Source organism: Peromyscus leucopus, chromosome 5 (assembly GCF_004664715.2).
Source record: "Peromyscus leucopus breed LL Stock chromosome 5, UCI_PerLeu_2.1, whole genome shotgun sequence".
NCBI classification, from domain to species: domain Eukaryota; kingdom Metazoa; phylum Chordata; class Mammalia; order Rodentia; family Cricetidae; genus Peromyscus; species Peromyscus leucopus.
Window position 1 is genome coordinate 79,559,233 of NC_051067.1, and position 17,472 is coordinate 79,576,704.

Here is a 17,472-nt window from a genome sequence, read left to right on the forward strand (position 1 = left end):
TGTATAATAAATACAGTTATTTAACTAAAAAAAATATGACTAGACATTTAGACTCAAATTTCCACTAAACACTGTCAATAAATCTCTTTAGGAGCCTCTTATTTATTCCTTCAGGGCAAATTCCTACAGCGGAGGGTGAAGAGATACTGTCAAACTTTCTCCCAGGAAAATTTAATCAGTTTGCACTAGTACTAGTATTCGACAGTTTCTCTGAATCAGTGCCAAACTGAACATTATTATTAAAATAAAAACAAAAATCCCACCCAGTATGCTATTTTAAAAAATGTGCTATTTTACTCCATACTTCTGAACAGTAGTGAATTTGGCTATTCATTGTATACATCACTTAGGTCATGTCTATTTATCTGTGGATCCACAGTACTAACAATTGGCTGACACTGTAGCCACTTAATAAACAGCTAGACAAACAGGCTCAGATTACAAAATTCTCAATAATTTTTAAATTTCCATACCATTATTTTGTAAAGCACAAACTACAATAAAAACATTTAGGGATATTGTTAAACATAATGTACATAACACTAAAGTATAAAAAAATTCTAAATTTAGAAATGTCATAGGAAAAAGTTTAATTTTACTATGAAAGTAATGCATTTTTTTTTTGGTGGGGGGGAGACATGCTGCTTAATATAGCCTCTCTCCATTCCAAGATAAGTCTCACTAAATCCTGGGCTCAAGACACCATTTGCCTTAGAGTCCCCACACTTGACGGAGTGCTTTCCTCTGTACAAGACAGCTCTGAGTTAAGCCACAACCCTACCTACATGTCAGCCAGCTGCTATAGAACTAGGCACGTCATAGTCTGATTCCAAGGCAACTGCACTACTACGTGTACCAGAATGCAGCACGCTACTCAAGTATTTACAATGATCTTTCCTTTGCTTTCTTTGCTGTTTTAAGAGACAAGAACATCACTGTGTAACCCATACTGTCCCCAAACTCCTGATCCTTTCGTCGCCCAAGTGTTGAGATGATATCCCCATTCCTGGCCATCAGTTTATAAAAATAACACATGTACTAAGTACTAATATTGAGTGTAATGGAAAAAGTGACGACTGTTACCATTTTTTCAATGACTACTCATAAGATCTGCCTCTGAAAAGATACCATTCATGGAAAGGCGTGTAGACTTTCTTGGGAGTCTACACTGCTAGACTAAGTTGTGTTAACTCAGAAAGTTTAATTTAAAGATTTATAAATCACCGTTGTAAGGATCCCTTCCATCTAGAGTCAAAAAGGAGGCTAGAAGACCAGAGGGTTACAGCTCCAAGACATCTTTAAACTTTAGAAGACATTAAAATGTTTTGCTTGTTATGCTGACTACAGTATTTAGAGAAAATAGTGGCAAATCAGAATTGATTAAAAAGAAAAAAAAAGAAAAGAAAACATCACTAGACTTTTCATTGAAAATTCATTACACATTGGGTGTGGTGGTGGCATATACTTTTAATTCCAGCCCTCAGGAGGCAGAGGCAGGCAGATCTCTGTAAATTCAAAGCCATCCTGGTCTACAGAGCAAGTTCCAGGACAGCCAGAACTACATAGTGAGACCTTGTCTCAAAACAACAAAACACACACACTTGCCTCCCCTCTCCCACTGTCATACTTATTTTGGAATGAATGAAGACTGTATTTGCTCAATGTACTTTTACAACAAACAGATGTGGATATTTAAATGTGGAATATGGTTTTATTCTAGATTCTGAGAGTCTGTCTGCAAGAAATGAAACAAACATTTTACATTCTCCTTTACAAATTTTGCTAAACATAGGTGAGTTTAGGAAATGATGTCTAAACATTAGGAATGTAAGAATGACCACCAATTCAAATGTTTTCCTTTTCCTGGGTAGGTTGATCTAAGAATTTCTCAGTGCCAAGCATACAGACACCCAGACAGCTGCACACCAAAGCTGTCTTCAACTGTAAAAATTTAATACAGGTGCTCAGCAGACAAATTCAGAAAACCTAATACTTGACTGATTTCTGCCATCCTTTACTTGTCCTGAGCCTGAGCTGAAGCTCTTCACTCTGATTCCTTTCTCCTTCTACATGTGTCTCTGTCATATTAAACTCAGTTATTTGTATAGTCCCTATGTGCAGCAGTTTAAGCTTTTTCCTGCAGCTGGATGATGGCTTACACTCTTTATTATGCACTGATTATCACCCTTCAAGGAAGAGACTGTTTTTGCACAGAGGGAGCTTTGAAAAATTCCAAGTTTTTTCTCATTTGTATATTTAGTTTTTTACCACTACAAGCCCTGTACTTCAATAGGAAGCACAGGGTTGATCAGAACACTAGATTCCATCACTAAAGGAAACAGCACTTTTCTCCTAAAAGGCCTCATACTTCATCCAATTATATTCTGAAATTCAGGCCACTGTTTCTCCTACTGCAAACTAAGTCTATCAAGAGCCTTTAGGGAAATAATTACAAGGGGCTGTGGAGTAGCTCAGTTGATAGAGCCTACACATGCTCAAAGCCCCAGGTTTGAGTTGCAGCACTGAATAAAATTGGGAGTGGTAGCATATGCCTATATTTTAGTACTTAGGAGGTGGAGGTAGGAGGACTATCATCCTTGACTAAATGGTCCATTCAGGGCTAGCCTTGGCTACAGAAAATCTTGTCTTAACAACAAAAAGGCTTATGAAATGGCTCAGAAGGTTAGACACTTGCTACCAAGTTTGACGATCTGAGTTTAATTCTTCAGGACCCACGTATCAAGAGAGAACTGCCTCCCTACAAGCTGTTCTCTGACTTCCACACACATGCTGTGGCATGCAGGTGAACAGGTGCACGTGTGCACACAGTATACCTTTTGAAAAAGAAATGACTGGCCAGGCAGTGGTCCCAGCACCAGAAGGCAGAGGCAGGCGGATTTCTATGAGTTCGAGGCCAGTCTGGTCTACAGAGGGAGTTCCAGGACAGCCAGGGCTACACAGAGAAACTCTATCTCAAAAACAAAAATAAAAACAAAAAAAGAAAAAATAAAAAGAAATGTGAGCATCTTCCTATCTTTTCTTTTCTTTTTTTGGGGGGTGGGAGTGGGGTGAACACTGAAAGATCAGAGAAGCAGAACAAGCCACAGCTAACCTCACCTCACCAATTCCTCAGCTGATCTTGTTTCCTCAAACTGGAAGCCTCTGTGTACTCATCTGAATGGATTACAGCTGAACTGCTGCTAAAAGCCTAAAAAGCTTAAAAAGCAACTAGTTCCTGGTCCTCACGCCTTATATACCTTTCTGCTTCCTGCCATCACTTTCTGGGATTAAAGGCATGTGTCACCATGCCTGGCTGTTTCCAGTGTGGCTTTGAACTCACAGAGATCCTGACAGATCTCTGCCTCCTGAATGCTAGGAGTAAAGGTGTGTGTTCTCGCTGCCTAAACCTATGTTTAATATAGTGGCTATCTGACCCCCAGATAAGTTTATTGGGTGTACAATATATCAACCACATTTCCCTTTTTTGTTTAAAATAAAAAAGTTATAACAAATGTAAGAAAAAGTATATATAATAAATAGTCAAGAATTACATTAACAATGTCTAGTCCATTCACATTTGACAGTTCCTATCTTTTCTTTCTTTTTTTTTTTTGGTTTTTCAAGACAGGGTTTCTCTGTGTAGCTTTGCGCCTTTCCTGGAACTCGCTTTGGAGACCAGGCTGTCCTCGAACTCACAGAGATCCGCCTGCCTCTGCCTCCCAAGTGCTGGGATTAAAGGCGTGAGCCACCACCGCCACCCGGCCCTATCTTTTCTTGATAGAACTTTTCTCCTAAGTTCTCACTACTTTAATATGATTTGCCAATGAGGAAAGTATCACTTTAGCAAAGATACAGATTTTATAGTAGTCATTAATTTGTGATAGAGTTTCTTTACCTGACTAAGAATTTTCATCCCTGAGTGCAATAGCTTCTTTGCAGCTTTATAATAAATGGTCTCTGGCTTGTTGTAAATCATTGCATTAGTACACATTAGCTTGAAGTTATCCTACAAAGAGAATATCAAGAGGAAAAATGCATTAGAATCAAACTCTTAATTCTTTATCTGAAACCATATAGGCCCTGTAAAAATTTGAAAAACAAAAACAAAGAAGACATCTTTTTCTGTCACCATTTATTAAATAACTACAACAATTTAAGACTAATAAAATAGATACTTGTTAATTTGTTTATAAATTCTTAAGCATTTTAGTATCTATATATTAACTTTCAATCTAGAATATAAACTTAAAGTTTTTTTCAGTACAGGCAAAAACACAAAAATTTTGGAGAAAATATTTTTATCTCAAATTTAATAATCCAAGCTAGGTAGTTCATATAATTACAAATATTACCCTCAGTTTTTAAGACAAATTTTAAGTTTGTATTTATGAGTTAAATATTTCATTTCAAATTTAAATTAAAAACTGGGACCAGAGCTAAATTATAACTTTTTTCTATCAAATGCAAATAAACTGAGTAAAAATGTTGAAATATTTATACTACGTTAAAAGTGTTTATAGACACTTCCATAAATTAAACATAATTTTCAGATTTTATAAAATCATGTCAACATGAAATAAACCATACAACCTCAAGGAGTTACAACATGTAACTGGAGTAGCTAAATTATCAGAACTGTACTTGGGGCTTACATTACATTTCAAAGATGTGTATGTGCTGAAGCACGAGCCCTGCACTTTTTCCTGGGGAGACATTTTCACATCTGTATCATGTATGATCATGCCACTGCCTTACTATCAAAATGGAAAGAAACGCCCCACAAACTTCCAAATCCCAACCCAAACCACTCAGATCTCACTGTTACAGTGATGACAGTTTAGAACACTTCAATGAAATAAAAACAGGCAGACAGACTAAGTTCTTTTAAAAATTTATAAGCAGATTCCAAGTCCACAGTAAGTTTGCTATCAAGTTAAAATCGAGTAAGTGTATGTGGATACTTAGCTCTCGTCAAGGACTTTCCTAAATTCTGGACCTCCCAGAATCTTAGGTGAGCTAAGGAGGAATGAATGCAGTGAGACGTGAGACTGCTATGTACCCTCAGGAAATGAGCAGTTGGCTCATCTGACAAGAGAATCAGGATTTATGAATTGGCAGCAGATCACTTTAATGATTCTATGTCTTGTCTGGTAAGGTAATTAATTTTTATTTTCTTTGTGGTGTTGGGGTTAAACCTAGGAACCAGCTATATCTCCAGCCCTAGGTGATTTTCAGATTCCTTAAATTGTAGCTGTCATGTAGTAAGCCGGCATTACTGTACTTTGTGTGATGGCACTTGGCCACTCAAAAGGCTGAATCTTTTTGTACACTTTTCTTCCTGTGGAAAACTCCAGAAGGCTAAAATGTCCCATTTAAGTGCTGAAAAGCTTTGACTTACTTAAAACATACTAAGGGGACAAACTTCTGCTCTCTCCTGTGACCAAAGAGAAAGACCAATAACAAACAAACCCACAACTGTTAAAACTCTTTTCTACTGAGTAATAAAGTCTGAAATAAACTTTCAGACAAATTTTCACTAGATGAAAATATGTCGGGGCTGGAGAGATGGCTCAGTGGTTAAGAACACTGGCTGTTCTTCCAAAGGTCCTGAGTTCAATTCCCAACAACCACATGGTGGCTCACAACCATCTGTAATAAGATCTGGCACCCTCTTCTGACCTGCAGGCAGAACACTGTATCTTTAAGAAAAAAAAAAAAATCTTTAATTAAAAATCTGTAAGAAAAAAAGAAAAAAGAAAGTATGTCAGAAAAAAAATGTCTATTTAGGTAAGATGGTAGAATCCAGGTTTTCCACCTAAGTCCACTATTACCTATACATTCAAACTAAAACTGAAGGGAATTCTATGCTGGTAGGCTGCATAAATTTTAGTTGATTAACATGTGAATTAAAAGAGAAAAGGACTAAATAAAGCTGTTTACTGTTCCATTTCCTTTTGCAACTGATTAGTGTCCATCTTTTAGGTTGGTTGAACACAACTATGTGGGACCTTCCTGCCCAAAAATTAAGGTAAATTACTGAAGCCAGGTTAAGTGTGTGTGTGTGTGGTCTAATGCAAACTTTAATCACACAAGGTTAATTTACAAGATTAACATGAAAGCACATCTCTGAAATGAATACTCAGATTATTTGAAGAGGAAAAAAAATTAAAACAAGAAACACATATACTGTCTTGGTAGCTTCTAGATTGTTTGGTGGGGGGTCTGTGTGTAGGTCATAGGTAGACGTCAGTGTCTTTCTTTCTCACCTTAGGTTTTGAGACAGGCTCTCTCACTAAACTGGGAGCTCACTATTTCCACTAGACTAGCTGGCCAACAAGCCCTTTCCACACAGCCCCCTCCCACAAAGTGCTGAGGTAAACAGTTACCCACTTTATGTAGGTGTTAGTGATTTAAACTCAAAGTCCTCATGCTTGTATAGCAAGTGTTTCAGCCACTGAACCTTCTACCCAACCGCCCTAGATTCCCTACATGTCATCTTTATCCTCTCTTCCTCCCACACACTGGGGTCACATCCAGGGCCTTATATGTGAGGTGAGAGCTCTCCTCTACCATTAAGCCATTCACTCTCAGCCCTCTTCTCTTTAAAAGTTGAGAATTTATTAACAGCCAGAGTAAACTCAGGGAACAATTCACTTTCATCAAACTGGAAAATACAATGAAACTTTCGATATTTTAATTAATTAATAAAATAATGTGTTTATGTGTGCATGTTTGACAGCCAGGACAACTCTAGGGGGTAGGTCCTCTCCTGATCCCTTATGGGACCTTAGCGATCAAGGTCTCTGCAAGTACCCGTTGATCCACTCTGCCAGCCCAAGAGTTTCTGAAGTAGAAAAATACAGACTTTGGACATTCAAAATAAGTAAAATTATTTTAAAATGAAGTTAAAAATAAAGAGTAAATATCAGATTGCTAGGTGAGGCAGTGGGGCAGCAGCGCACGCCTTTAATCCCAGTACTCGGGAGGCAGAGGCAGGTGGATCTCTGAGTTTGAGATCAGTCTGGTCTACAGAGTGAGTTTCGGGACAGCCAGGGCTACATAGAGAAACCTGTCTTGAAAAACAAAAACAAACAAAAAAGACTAAATACCAGATTTTGAAATACTTGTGTATTTGCATGATCCATAAGTACGGGCCTGTGCACTGGAGTTGAGAAGACAGCTTTATTTTATTTTATTTATTTATTTTTTTAAAGATTTATTTATTATGTATACAGCATGTATGACTGCAGGCCAGAAGAGGGCATCAGATCCATTATAGATGGTTGTGAGCCACCATGTGGTTGCTGGGAATTGAACTCAGGACCTCTGGAAGAGCAGTCAGTGCTCTTAACCTCTGAGCCATCTCTCCAGCCCGAGAAGACAGCTTTATGAACTTAGTTCTCTCCTTCTACCTTTCTGTGTGTTCCAGAGATTGACTTCAGGTCACCAGGCCTGTGGAGCAAGTGTCTTCATCTGCTTAGTCATCTTGGTGGCACAGATTTGCAGATTACTAAGGCCCGCCTCCCCAATAATTTTTTTTTTTTTTTTTGAGGCAGGGTCTCTACATAGCCCCAGTTGTCCTGGAACTCATTATGTAGGCAGGCAGGCCTTAAAGTCACAGAGATCCATTTGCTTCTGTCTCTCTAGTAATGGGATTAAAGATGTGCACCACCATGCCTGGCAACTAAATACATTTTAAAAAATCACATTTACCTATTTTGTGTGTATTTACACACACACACACACACACACACACACACACACACACACACACACGTCATCACCCACTACAGCACATGTAGAAGTCACAGGATAACTCTGTGGAATATGTTCTCTCCTCCATCATGGTGATCCTGGGAATCTAACACCTATTTGCAAACTTTTAACACGATTTTCTATTTTACACAGGATCCAAGAGTTTGACTCTCCATTCAAATGCATTATACTTTAGTCTACTTCTCTAATAAATAGCTAGTGAACCACATCTGGTGGCACACATCTATAATCCTAGTCCTTGGTAAGTAAGTGGAGGCAGGAGGATCGGTTCAAGACCAGGCTGGGCTAAATAAGATCCTATCATAAAACAAAATGGAACTACTAATTACAATTACCTTTAGTTCTTCTATGGATTGGTAGTCATTATTCTTGATCTTTTCTTTCATGGTACTAAAATCCATTGGGTGTTTAATTATCATGGAGTAGCCAGGAGCAATAAAATCCGTCACAGGAAATGAAAAGAAAGCACTTGGGTCTTTCCTGTGTACCACATAAAAGGTAATGTTATATTATGTCTACCACAACCTACTGTTACAGAACCAAAGTCAGAATAATAAACTCTCATGTACAGAAAAAATTTATACATGTTTTTCATTAAAAACTGAAGAAATGATTTTTAAGACCAACTAACTTAATAAGGGTCAAATCCTTTAAACAGTGACACGCTCCCACCCCCAACCCCTCCTCTCACTGCATAGCTTTGGCTGTCCTGGAACTCACTCTGTAGACCAGGCTAGACTCAAACTCAGAGGTCTACCTGCCTGCCTCTGCCTCCCAAGTACTGGGATTAAGGGCGAATACCATCACCACCTGGCTAACAGCAGTACTCTTAAGACACAGAACCTCTCTTTTAGAGAAGCCACCTAATTATCAGTAGCTTCTATGAGTAATCTAGATTAACTGTCCAGTGACTCAGCCTGGTTTAACTATGAATACATACCTGCAACCTTTCTTTCTGGTTCTGTACCTAACAGGTTTGCACTCACTCCTGGTCCATAAAAGAATACTTTCCCAATCACTTTCTATTACACACATGTGGAGCCCCCGCTTCCAAAAGACATTTTAAAAGTTCCTATTGGGGGGCTGGAGAGATGACTCATAGGTTAAGAGCACTGGCTACCCTTCTAGAGGTCCAAATTCAATTCCCAGCACCCACATGGTGGCTCACAACCATCTATAATGAGATCTGGTGCCCTCTTCTGGCCTGTAGGCAGAACATTTTATATATATAATAAATACAAATCTTTTTTTAAAACGTTCCTATTGGATTGTGGTGGGAAATGACGGGATATGGGGCAGGGTTGGGACTGGGCACACGGGCAGCCTGCTTGGGTTCACTCTGCCACAGCATTTCTTTGGTTGGTCTGTTGTCCCCTCCAGAAAGGGACTGGAGGCAGTCTGTGTGACCCTCCTGTGCTGTCAGCCTTGTGGTGACTAGGAGCCATAGCCTATAGGTCCTGGCCTGCCTGTTTCATCCAGCTGCAGATGCTCAGGCTTGAAGAGGTCAGAGCACACAACATGAGAGGCAAATGGAGGAGGACATCCTAACCTAATGAAAAGGGTGATAGTGACATGTGCACACAGTGCCTTCAGGGACTCTAATCATCAGAGCATCTCATCACAGAGCAAGGCCTATGAATGCTGTATAAATATAATGGAAGGAGGGGTACTGTTTCTTGACTAGATACTGAACATCTGAGTTCAACCCCCAGGACCAACATGGTTGAAGGTAGAGGCAGAGGCAGGAGGATTTCTTTGAGTTCCAGGCCAGCCTATCTACACAGTGAGTTCCAGGACAGTTAGGGGTGTGTAGAGACCCTATCTCAAAAAACTAAAAAAAATTCCACGGATTTTTATGCTTGTATGTTTGACCTATTTATCTACCTTATGTTCTTATACATTTGAGACTACATAAAAATTTCTTCAGTGAAGAGGTTACAAGTGAAAAAAATTTAAGCCCTTCTTTATAAGATTAGGTCATTAAATTGACTATTACTCACCCTGCAAACTTGGCATATCAGATTTTTTTTTTAACTTCAAATAACAGCCATAGTAAGTGATTAAAAACATAATATGTTACAGCAACAATTTTTAAAACCTGTTTATTATCTTGCCAGGCCCATTGACAGAACTGGCATATCAAACTGGTGGTTTTCTCACTGATAGATGATGACAGAAACTCAGGAGTAAGAATAATTTGTAGCTGGGCAGTGGTGGCACAAGCCTTTAATCTCAGCACTATAGAGGCAGAGGCAGGAGGATCTCTCTCTGAGTTCGAGGCCAGTCTGGCCTACAGGCAGAATTCCAGGACAGCCTAGGTTACACAGAGAAACCTTGTCTTGAAAAATCAAAAAGAAAGAGAAACGAATAATATGTATGGGCTATAAATCTAAATCAATCATTTTAATATAGAGACCACCTTGTTTTCTAACCAAAAATGGCACCACCAGAATTGATCAAATACATTTTTAAAAAATCATGTGTAGTTCTGAGCCTTAAGGATGAAGAATCATCTAATAACTAAGGCTAGTCCCAGAATGTGGTTCTGGGTTCTAATCCTCAAAATGTTCTGATCAATGTCAGTTTCTCTGACTTTAAATATTTCCTGAAGTAGACTTTATTTTTTAGGGTGATATTATCGGCAAATATTCTGCTCTTTTGTTACGAAAGGCAAGACACTTTATAGTCACAGCACCCAACTGGTATACAACAGCAATACTTGACTCTTCTCTGCTGGACTGACAAGCAGATGAGTTACTCAAATGCAAAGATTAGAGATACCATTTTCTTAGCTAGTCCAACACCTAAAAAGAGGCTAACCAAAGCCTGGTACAATAGCACTTGCCTTTAATACCAGCACTCGGGAGGCAGAGGTAGGCAGATCTCTGTGAGTTCCAGGCCAGCCAGAGCTACTTGTCTCAAAAAACCCAAAGAGGCTAGTAACTGCTGATTTTCACTGAATAGCCAGACAGATGTTGAGACTACAGACCGTATCAGACTTTGGCTAAAAAAAGGATGTGTTCTGCAGGTAACAGGTAATACAGCTAGGAGAAAAGTTCCCTATTAGAACACAAGCCCCACAACTGTCAATCTCCTTATGTAATATAAATATCTTTGAGTTGGAATTCAAATTTAGAGTAAAAAGATGCATCAAAATAACAGTTTTAGTCACAGCTAAGCTCTTTCTTCTTATGAACTTAAATTGGTTTACTCTACCTACCAGCATGTTTTAGACAACAATCACTACACTTAAAAGGAACATAAAGCCAGGCATGGTGGCATATACCTACAATCCCAGCATTCAGGAAGCTGAGGCAGGAGGATGATGAATTCCAGGTTAGCCTCAGATTCTGACAGCCTGTCTCTAAATCAACATCCTCAAATAAGGGGCATAAAACTTACAGTACTTCATTTTCTCTTCCAGACTTAATCATTCTGAACACAGGGCCTAGGTGCTGCACACACACATAGAAAAGACTGTCCTGCACTACTAGTGGGGGCTGGGGTGGGGGTGGGGTGGATCTGTATTGTTATTCCTAGTTTCAAGTTTTAACACGGGAAACTAATTTAGAAAGGAGAACTAGACATTTCCTAACACCCTTACAGTTGCCAGTTAAAACAAACCAAGTAGAGTATGTGTCACCCTCTTGGGACTACTTCTGTTGCCAGGAAAGGTACTTACTGTCTACTTTAAAATCCAGTAAGCTTGCGTTTAGGCCATACAATGACTTTAGATAACCAAAACAGACACGGTTTGGATCTCTCTGTTTACCCTTTGAATTACCATCTTAAAGAAAGCTGGAAAACATTTACCTCTGCAATTGTCTCATGAGTTGATTCAAAGCTTCCTGAAGGGGTGTCTGTTCTACTTCTAAAGCAAACAGGAAATGTGTGTTAAAAAGGCATAATCTAGCACTTCAGTTTTCTATCTACATTTCAAACATCTCACACAGGAATTCCATTTCTCACAAAAATATTAAAGGCTGAGAATACCAAATCAACACTGAGGCTAACTCAGAGCTCTTATGCAGCAAGAGACATAGAGAACTTAGAATAAACTAGACAAGTCTTTTAGTTATAACTCAGAAGCTAATGCTCAGTCCCTTTCCCTCCTCACTCAGGACAGACAGCTCAGAGTAACTCCAACCTTCTTGTCTGGCTAGAGAGCTTGTGAGAGGCTTCTCGGGAGGCGAGTCTAATCTCATAGGGGCATGGCACTGGAGATCTTTTTCTGCCTCACTCTCCACACGGTCTCGATCTCGTTTCTTTTTATCCTCCTAAAGTGAACAAAGGAAAGAAATTTAGAAATATTTCATAATCAACATCTTTAAATACATATCATTTTAGTTTTGAAGGGAAAAAGGTACTACTGAAAAGAATAAATTCTAAATTAAGAAATCCTAGTGTATTTTGCTGCCATCTACTGGACAAAGAGAACATATTCATCAAAGAAAAGAACTGCATTTCTCTATGCCAGAAATAATTGATTAGAAAAATAATAATACTATTCACACACACAATATAATAATATGTCAGAGCAAACCTAAAAGACTCCCATAACCTTATGGGAAAAACCATGAAACATTAGTGACCCAATAAACAGAAGACTTGACTAAAGGAGATACAACACCACATCCATGAAGTCAGTCAGTTCTATTCAAAGTCTTCAAATTCAGTGTAATGCCACTCAAACTGTAAATCAGTTTTTCATTAAATCTGCAAACCAATTATATACTTTTTCTTAAAGAGTGAATGATTAAAAGCAGAACAGCTTTGAAAAGGTCATAGTGAGATCATGAGGAACCAAGGATGTAGATCCCTGGTAAAGCACTTGCCTACCAGCTGAGAGGGCTTGGTTAGATTCCATTCCCAGCACCAAACAACTAGCAACCAAACAAGCAAGGAAGCAAAGGCTATAAAAGACAGTAAGCCTTCATAGCACTAAGCATTAGTACAGTGTGACTGTAAAGACAATGTGGACGCAGAGACAGACAAGCAGAACAGAATGGACTCTGAATCCAGACACCAACCTACACAGCCAACTCCAAAGACCTCACTGTACAAAGCAAACCTTCAGAACGTCACATAAATGGTTCTTGGAGGCCCAAGAGTAAGGAAATTTTTCCTTAAGTGAAACACAAAAAGATTGATTCTTAAAGGACAAATTCGATAAATCTGACATAAGGACTTATTTATGTATACATGTATGCCTGAGTATATAGATGTACATCACATGCATCTAGTACCCATGAAGGCGAGATGAGGGAATTGGATAGATATTCTGGAACTGGAGTTACAGGTGGTTGTGAGCTACCTGATATGGGTACTAGGAACAGAACTCAGGTCCCTCAGAAGAACAAGTCTCTTAACAGCTGTCTCTCCAGTCGAAATTTGAAATTTAACTTACAAATTTTAGTACCTCAATAAAGCCAATAATTAATCCAAGCTAAAATATCTAGCCATAGACTGGGGCGAAGTACTTAAAACATAAAAAATCATAAAAGGGAGAGCAAGAATAGATACAAAATATTTACAAAATCATAGAAAAAGAATAAGAACCAAAAGAAAAAGGACATCACAGGAAATTCACAGAAGGGATGTGAAAACTAGCTCAGGCTCCCTAAGATTCAGGAATTATAAACTTAAAAACTACAAGACAGGGCTGGAAAGATACCTTAGCAGTTAAGAAGACTGACTGCTTCCAGAGGACCTGGCTTTGATTCACAGGGTGGCTCACAACTCCAGATCCAGGATATCCAATGCCGCCTTCTTCTACTAGCTCTAATGGGCAGCAGACATGCAGTGATATACACACACACAAACACCCATCCACATTAAAAAATAAAATGAAAACTTAGAAGATAGTCTCTCTGATGGGCAAAACTTAAATGTCTGAACAAATTTTAATAAAAATGTAGAGAAATAAGACTCTAATACCTTTCAATCACTGGTTTTCAACCTTCCTAATTCTGTGACTCTATTACAGTGCCTCATGGTGTGGTGACCCACAACTATTATTTTCGTGCTACTTCATAATGTAATTTTGCTACTATTATGAATCATAATGCAAATATCTGTTTTCCAGTGGTCTTAGGTGACCTGTGAAAAGGTCAGTTGACCCAAAGGGGTTGTGACCCACAGGTTGAGAACCACTGTGTTCCAGCTAGTTGAGTAGGTACAATTAGGAGAGCAATTATCATTACCTTACAAAGCTTGCAGAAGCTTTCACCCCATTCTCAGCTACTCCTTTCTCCATATAGTCTAGAGAAACTTCACAACATGATATATAGAGAAATACATAGAATGGTTCTTTCTTTCTTTTTTTTTTTCTTTTTTGGTTTTTCAAGACAGGTTTTCTCTGTGTAGTCCTGGCTGTCATGGAACTCACTATGTAGAACAGGCTGGCCTTGAACAGGAGTCTGCCTTCCTCTGCCTCCCCAGTGCTGGGATTAAAGGTGTGTGCTACCAGGCCTGGCTTCCTATTATGGTTCTTAAGCTGACATGTGCATCAGAATCATCTGAAGGCCTTGTTAAAACAGAGGTGGCTAGTCAGGGTCCCCAGAGTTACTCATGGTACAAAGTAGAGCCTGAGAATAGACAGAAAGCTTTTTATCAGTGACCCCCAAAGTGACCCCCTATACCAGAAATACCCAGGTAACCTGGAAACTTTTATATGCACATTCTCAGGCTCAGAAGATAAAGTTGAGTTCTTCCTTAAAGAATACAAAAAACTAGCCAGTCAGTGGTTGGTGCATGCCTTTAATCCTACCATTTGGGAGGCAGAGCCGGGCGGATCTCTGTGAGTTCGAGGCCAGCCTGGTCTACAGAGCCAGATCTAGGACAGGCACCAAAAGTACACAGATAAACCCCGTCTCAAAACAAAACAAAACAAAGAGAAAAAAATAGGCAAACGAGAGTTTCAATCTAGGAGTCCAACATCTACATGGCAGAGGTTCTAAAGGAAGAGGAAATGGAGGGAAGAAAATGACCACATATACTTTAGCAATTGCCTCAGAACTGAAGGTACAGGTATGCATTGTGAAATGTTAGAACAATCACAACAAAGGGGGTCAATCCCAAAAATCGCACGAAAGCATATACTGGTCACAAACTAAGAACTACCAATTAGAATGCAGCAGATCAACTTCTGAACGACAGCCAGACACCATCTGAAATCTGTTTAATTTTAAAATGCTTTTACGATTCCGAGAGAAGGGGAACAGAAAGGTGGTCAACAATGAAGAGCCCTTGTCCCTCCAGAGGACCCAAGTTTGGTTCCTGTATCGCACAGCTCACAATGGTCTGGGACTCCAGCTCCAAGGGGTGTGACACATCCTCTTCTGGGCTCCACAAGGACCTGCGTGCACCATGCACACACACGTGCTACATTTTCAAATTCTGAGAGAAAATACTTTTCAATTTACATTTCTATATTGACTCAAACTCTGAATCTGAACGAGAATTCTACCCAAGGGCAAACATTTCTAAATGTGGAAGGCTTAACCAGGGTTGGTGGCAGGCATCCACAACCCTAGCAATAGGGAGGATGAAAACAGAATGATCACACTATTCTGAGTTCTAGGCCAGCTGCTCGCCTGATGTCCAAGTGCCCAAGAACATAGTCAGACAAGACTTGTTGAGCTCACAGGTAAAACAATTTACAACATGTTCACTTCCAAAGCTCTCAGTTAAAACAAAAAGACTATGCTTCTGTGGTTTTTGTAATTTAGGAAAAGAAAGTGTCAGTCTGACCAAAGACCATGACTATTGTCATAGTCTACCTAAAGGCAATAAAAACCTGGTCAGAAAGAAATCCATTTTTGACATTTCCTTCCCCTGAATAATCTAAGACATCTTCAAGAGCCAATCTCTAAGGCTTGGTTACTCACCAATGTGTTTACTGACAAGGAATAGGGCACTCTGGCTGTACAGAGCAAAAGAATTCTAGAACCAAACCACGGAAAGCATCACTTTCAAGTAACGCCAATCAATTTTAGTTAGCCACTTAGAGGCAGCTAAAACTTTGTGCAGAATTCTAGGACAATTCCAGATACGGAGGGGCTCACCTTTGCGAAGGAAGTTCTTACTATTCAGCCTATTTTGTAAATCAAAGACATCAGCTACTAATTCTTTCTTATTAAGTGGAAATGGTTGTTTGTTTTTACTCTTGGTATATTTCAGACTTCTAATCATTCTCTTCAACAGACTCAAACTTTTTTTTTTTTTTTTTTGAGACAGTTGCATTAAGCAGCACAGGCCTCAGTCTCCTGAGGGCTGGGATTACAGGCACGTGCCATCTCGTCTCAGCTCAATTTGGTATTAAAATACTTATTTCAGAACAACATCTGAACACCCGTGGATCCCATTCACTTCTGAAAGACGGCTAGGTCGGCCAAACCTCCATAGCTTTCCGGGGAAAGACTTCTTATCCTTCCAAAACAATTATAAAAGCATCCTTTGAAGCAGCTCCTAAAGACCAGGGCTCAGCTGCTTATGTGATGTGCGGGGGCAGCACAAGTGCTCAAGAGAATTATTAAGACAAGACTCGCTGAGCTCCCAGGTGATTCAGGCTTCTAGTCTGTCTTACTTCTCCACAAAGCCAGACTCCCCAGGCGCCCTGGTGTCCCCTCTGGACCGAGGACAAGGAGGCTGGGAGCTGTTGACGGGGCCATAAGCAACGAAGCCACCTTTACCTTGACTCTTCTCCGCTTCCTCCCCTTCTCTTCCCCCGGAGCCTGTTTCTCCCCTTTCTTCCTCTTTTTCCGTTTTCTGTCCTTGTGTTTGTCATGGTCGCTTCTGTCTTCGAAGAGGCTCGAGTCGTGCCCGGAGCTGCCCGTGGAGAGCTCAGTGACTTCGCTCCCACCCACTTTGAGGACGAGCTTCAGGGGCTTCTCCACGTACTCTGAAACAACAGCAGGGCGCGGGCTGACGCGGGGCAGACCGAGGGCGGGCGCCCCACCTCCCAGCGCCCCACGAACACCCGCCGGGGCCGGCAGGCCCGGGTCGAACGCCGCCCCGCCGGGGGATCTCTGCGGGCCGGGGCCTTGCGGGCCGGGGCGGCGCGGCTCAGCGGGCAGGCCGGCCGCTCCTCACCCTCGTAGAAGTGGCGGTCCGACTTGTGCTTCTTGTGCTTCTTGCCCATGTCCGACCGGGCCCCAGAGCCCGCCCCCCGCGCCAGGCCCAGGCCGTGCGGCGCCGCTTCCGGTCCGGGCCAGGCGAGCGGAGGGCGGGAGCGGGGCCCGCGAGAGCCCGCGCCGCGAGGCAGGGGGACGGCACGCGCCCAGCGGCGCGACGCCCCTCCCGAGAAGACCACGCGCGAGCCGCGGCCGAAGCGCGAGAGCCGTGGCGGGAGGGAGGGCGGGAGGCCGGCGCACCGGCGGGAGAGAGGCGCCGCGGAGCGCGCCGGGTGCAGGCTGCCGCGCTGTGGCGGCTCCTGGCGGCCGGAGGCGGCGCTGCAGCCTGCGGTCGAGGGCGGGGCCTCGTCTGGGGGCGGGCTCGGAGGCGGAGCCTGGGTCTCTGACTTTTTTTTTCCCATCCCTGCTTCCTCTCCTTTCTTCCCCACATTCCTGACTCCTTTTCACTTTCCTTTGTTTTTGTTTCTTCTCTTTAACGATATTATTGAACTCCATCTGTACCGGATCTGGAAAACGCAAGAAACATTTATTCTGCCATGTCCACCGATCTTCTTTTAATCTC

At 41.0% G+C, this 17,472-nt stretch overlaps 1 protein-coding gene across 2 annotated transcripts in view; it reads right to left on the reverse strand.

The window, feature by feature from the left end:
- The window catches only part of Brd7 (bromodomain containing 7), a 33,598-nt gene extending 16,462 nt beyond the window's left edge, over positions 1 to 17,136 (reverse strand). For both annotated transcript variants that reach the window (XM_028891822.1, XM_037206073.1), the window contains exons 1-6: positions 16,870 to 17,136; positions 16,470 to 16,678; positions 11,924 to 12,053; positions 11,590 to 11,647; positions 8,112 to 8,256; positions 3,896 to 4,006 (exon numbers count right to left, since the gene is read on the reverse strand). In XM_028891822.1, coding sequence (XP_028747655.1) covers positions 3,896 to 4,006; positions 8,112 to 8,256; positions 11,590 to 11,647; positions 11,924 to 12,053; positions 16,470 to 16,678; positions 16,870 to 16,918 — 702 coding nt within the window. In that variant the 5' untranslated portion in view covers positions 16,919 to 17,136. The remainder of the gene's footprint in view (positions 1 to 3,895; positions 4,007 to 8,111; positions 8,257 to 11,589; positions 11,648 to 11,923; positions 12,054 to 16,469; positions 16,679 to 16,869) is intronic.
- Between the last annotated feature and the right edge of the window lie 336 nt (positions 17,137 to 17,472).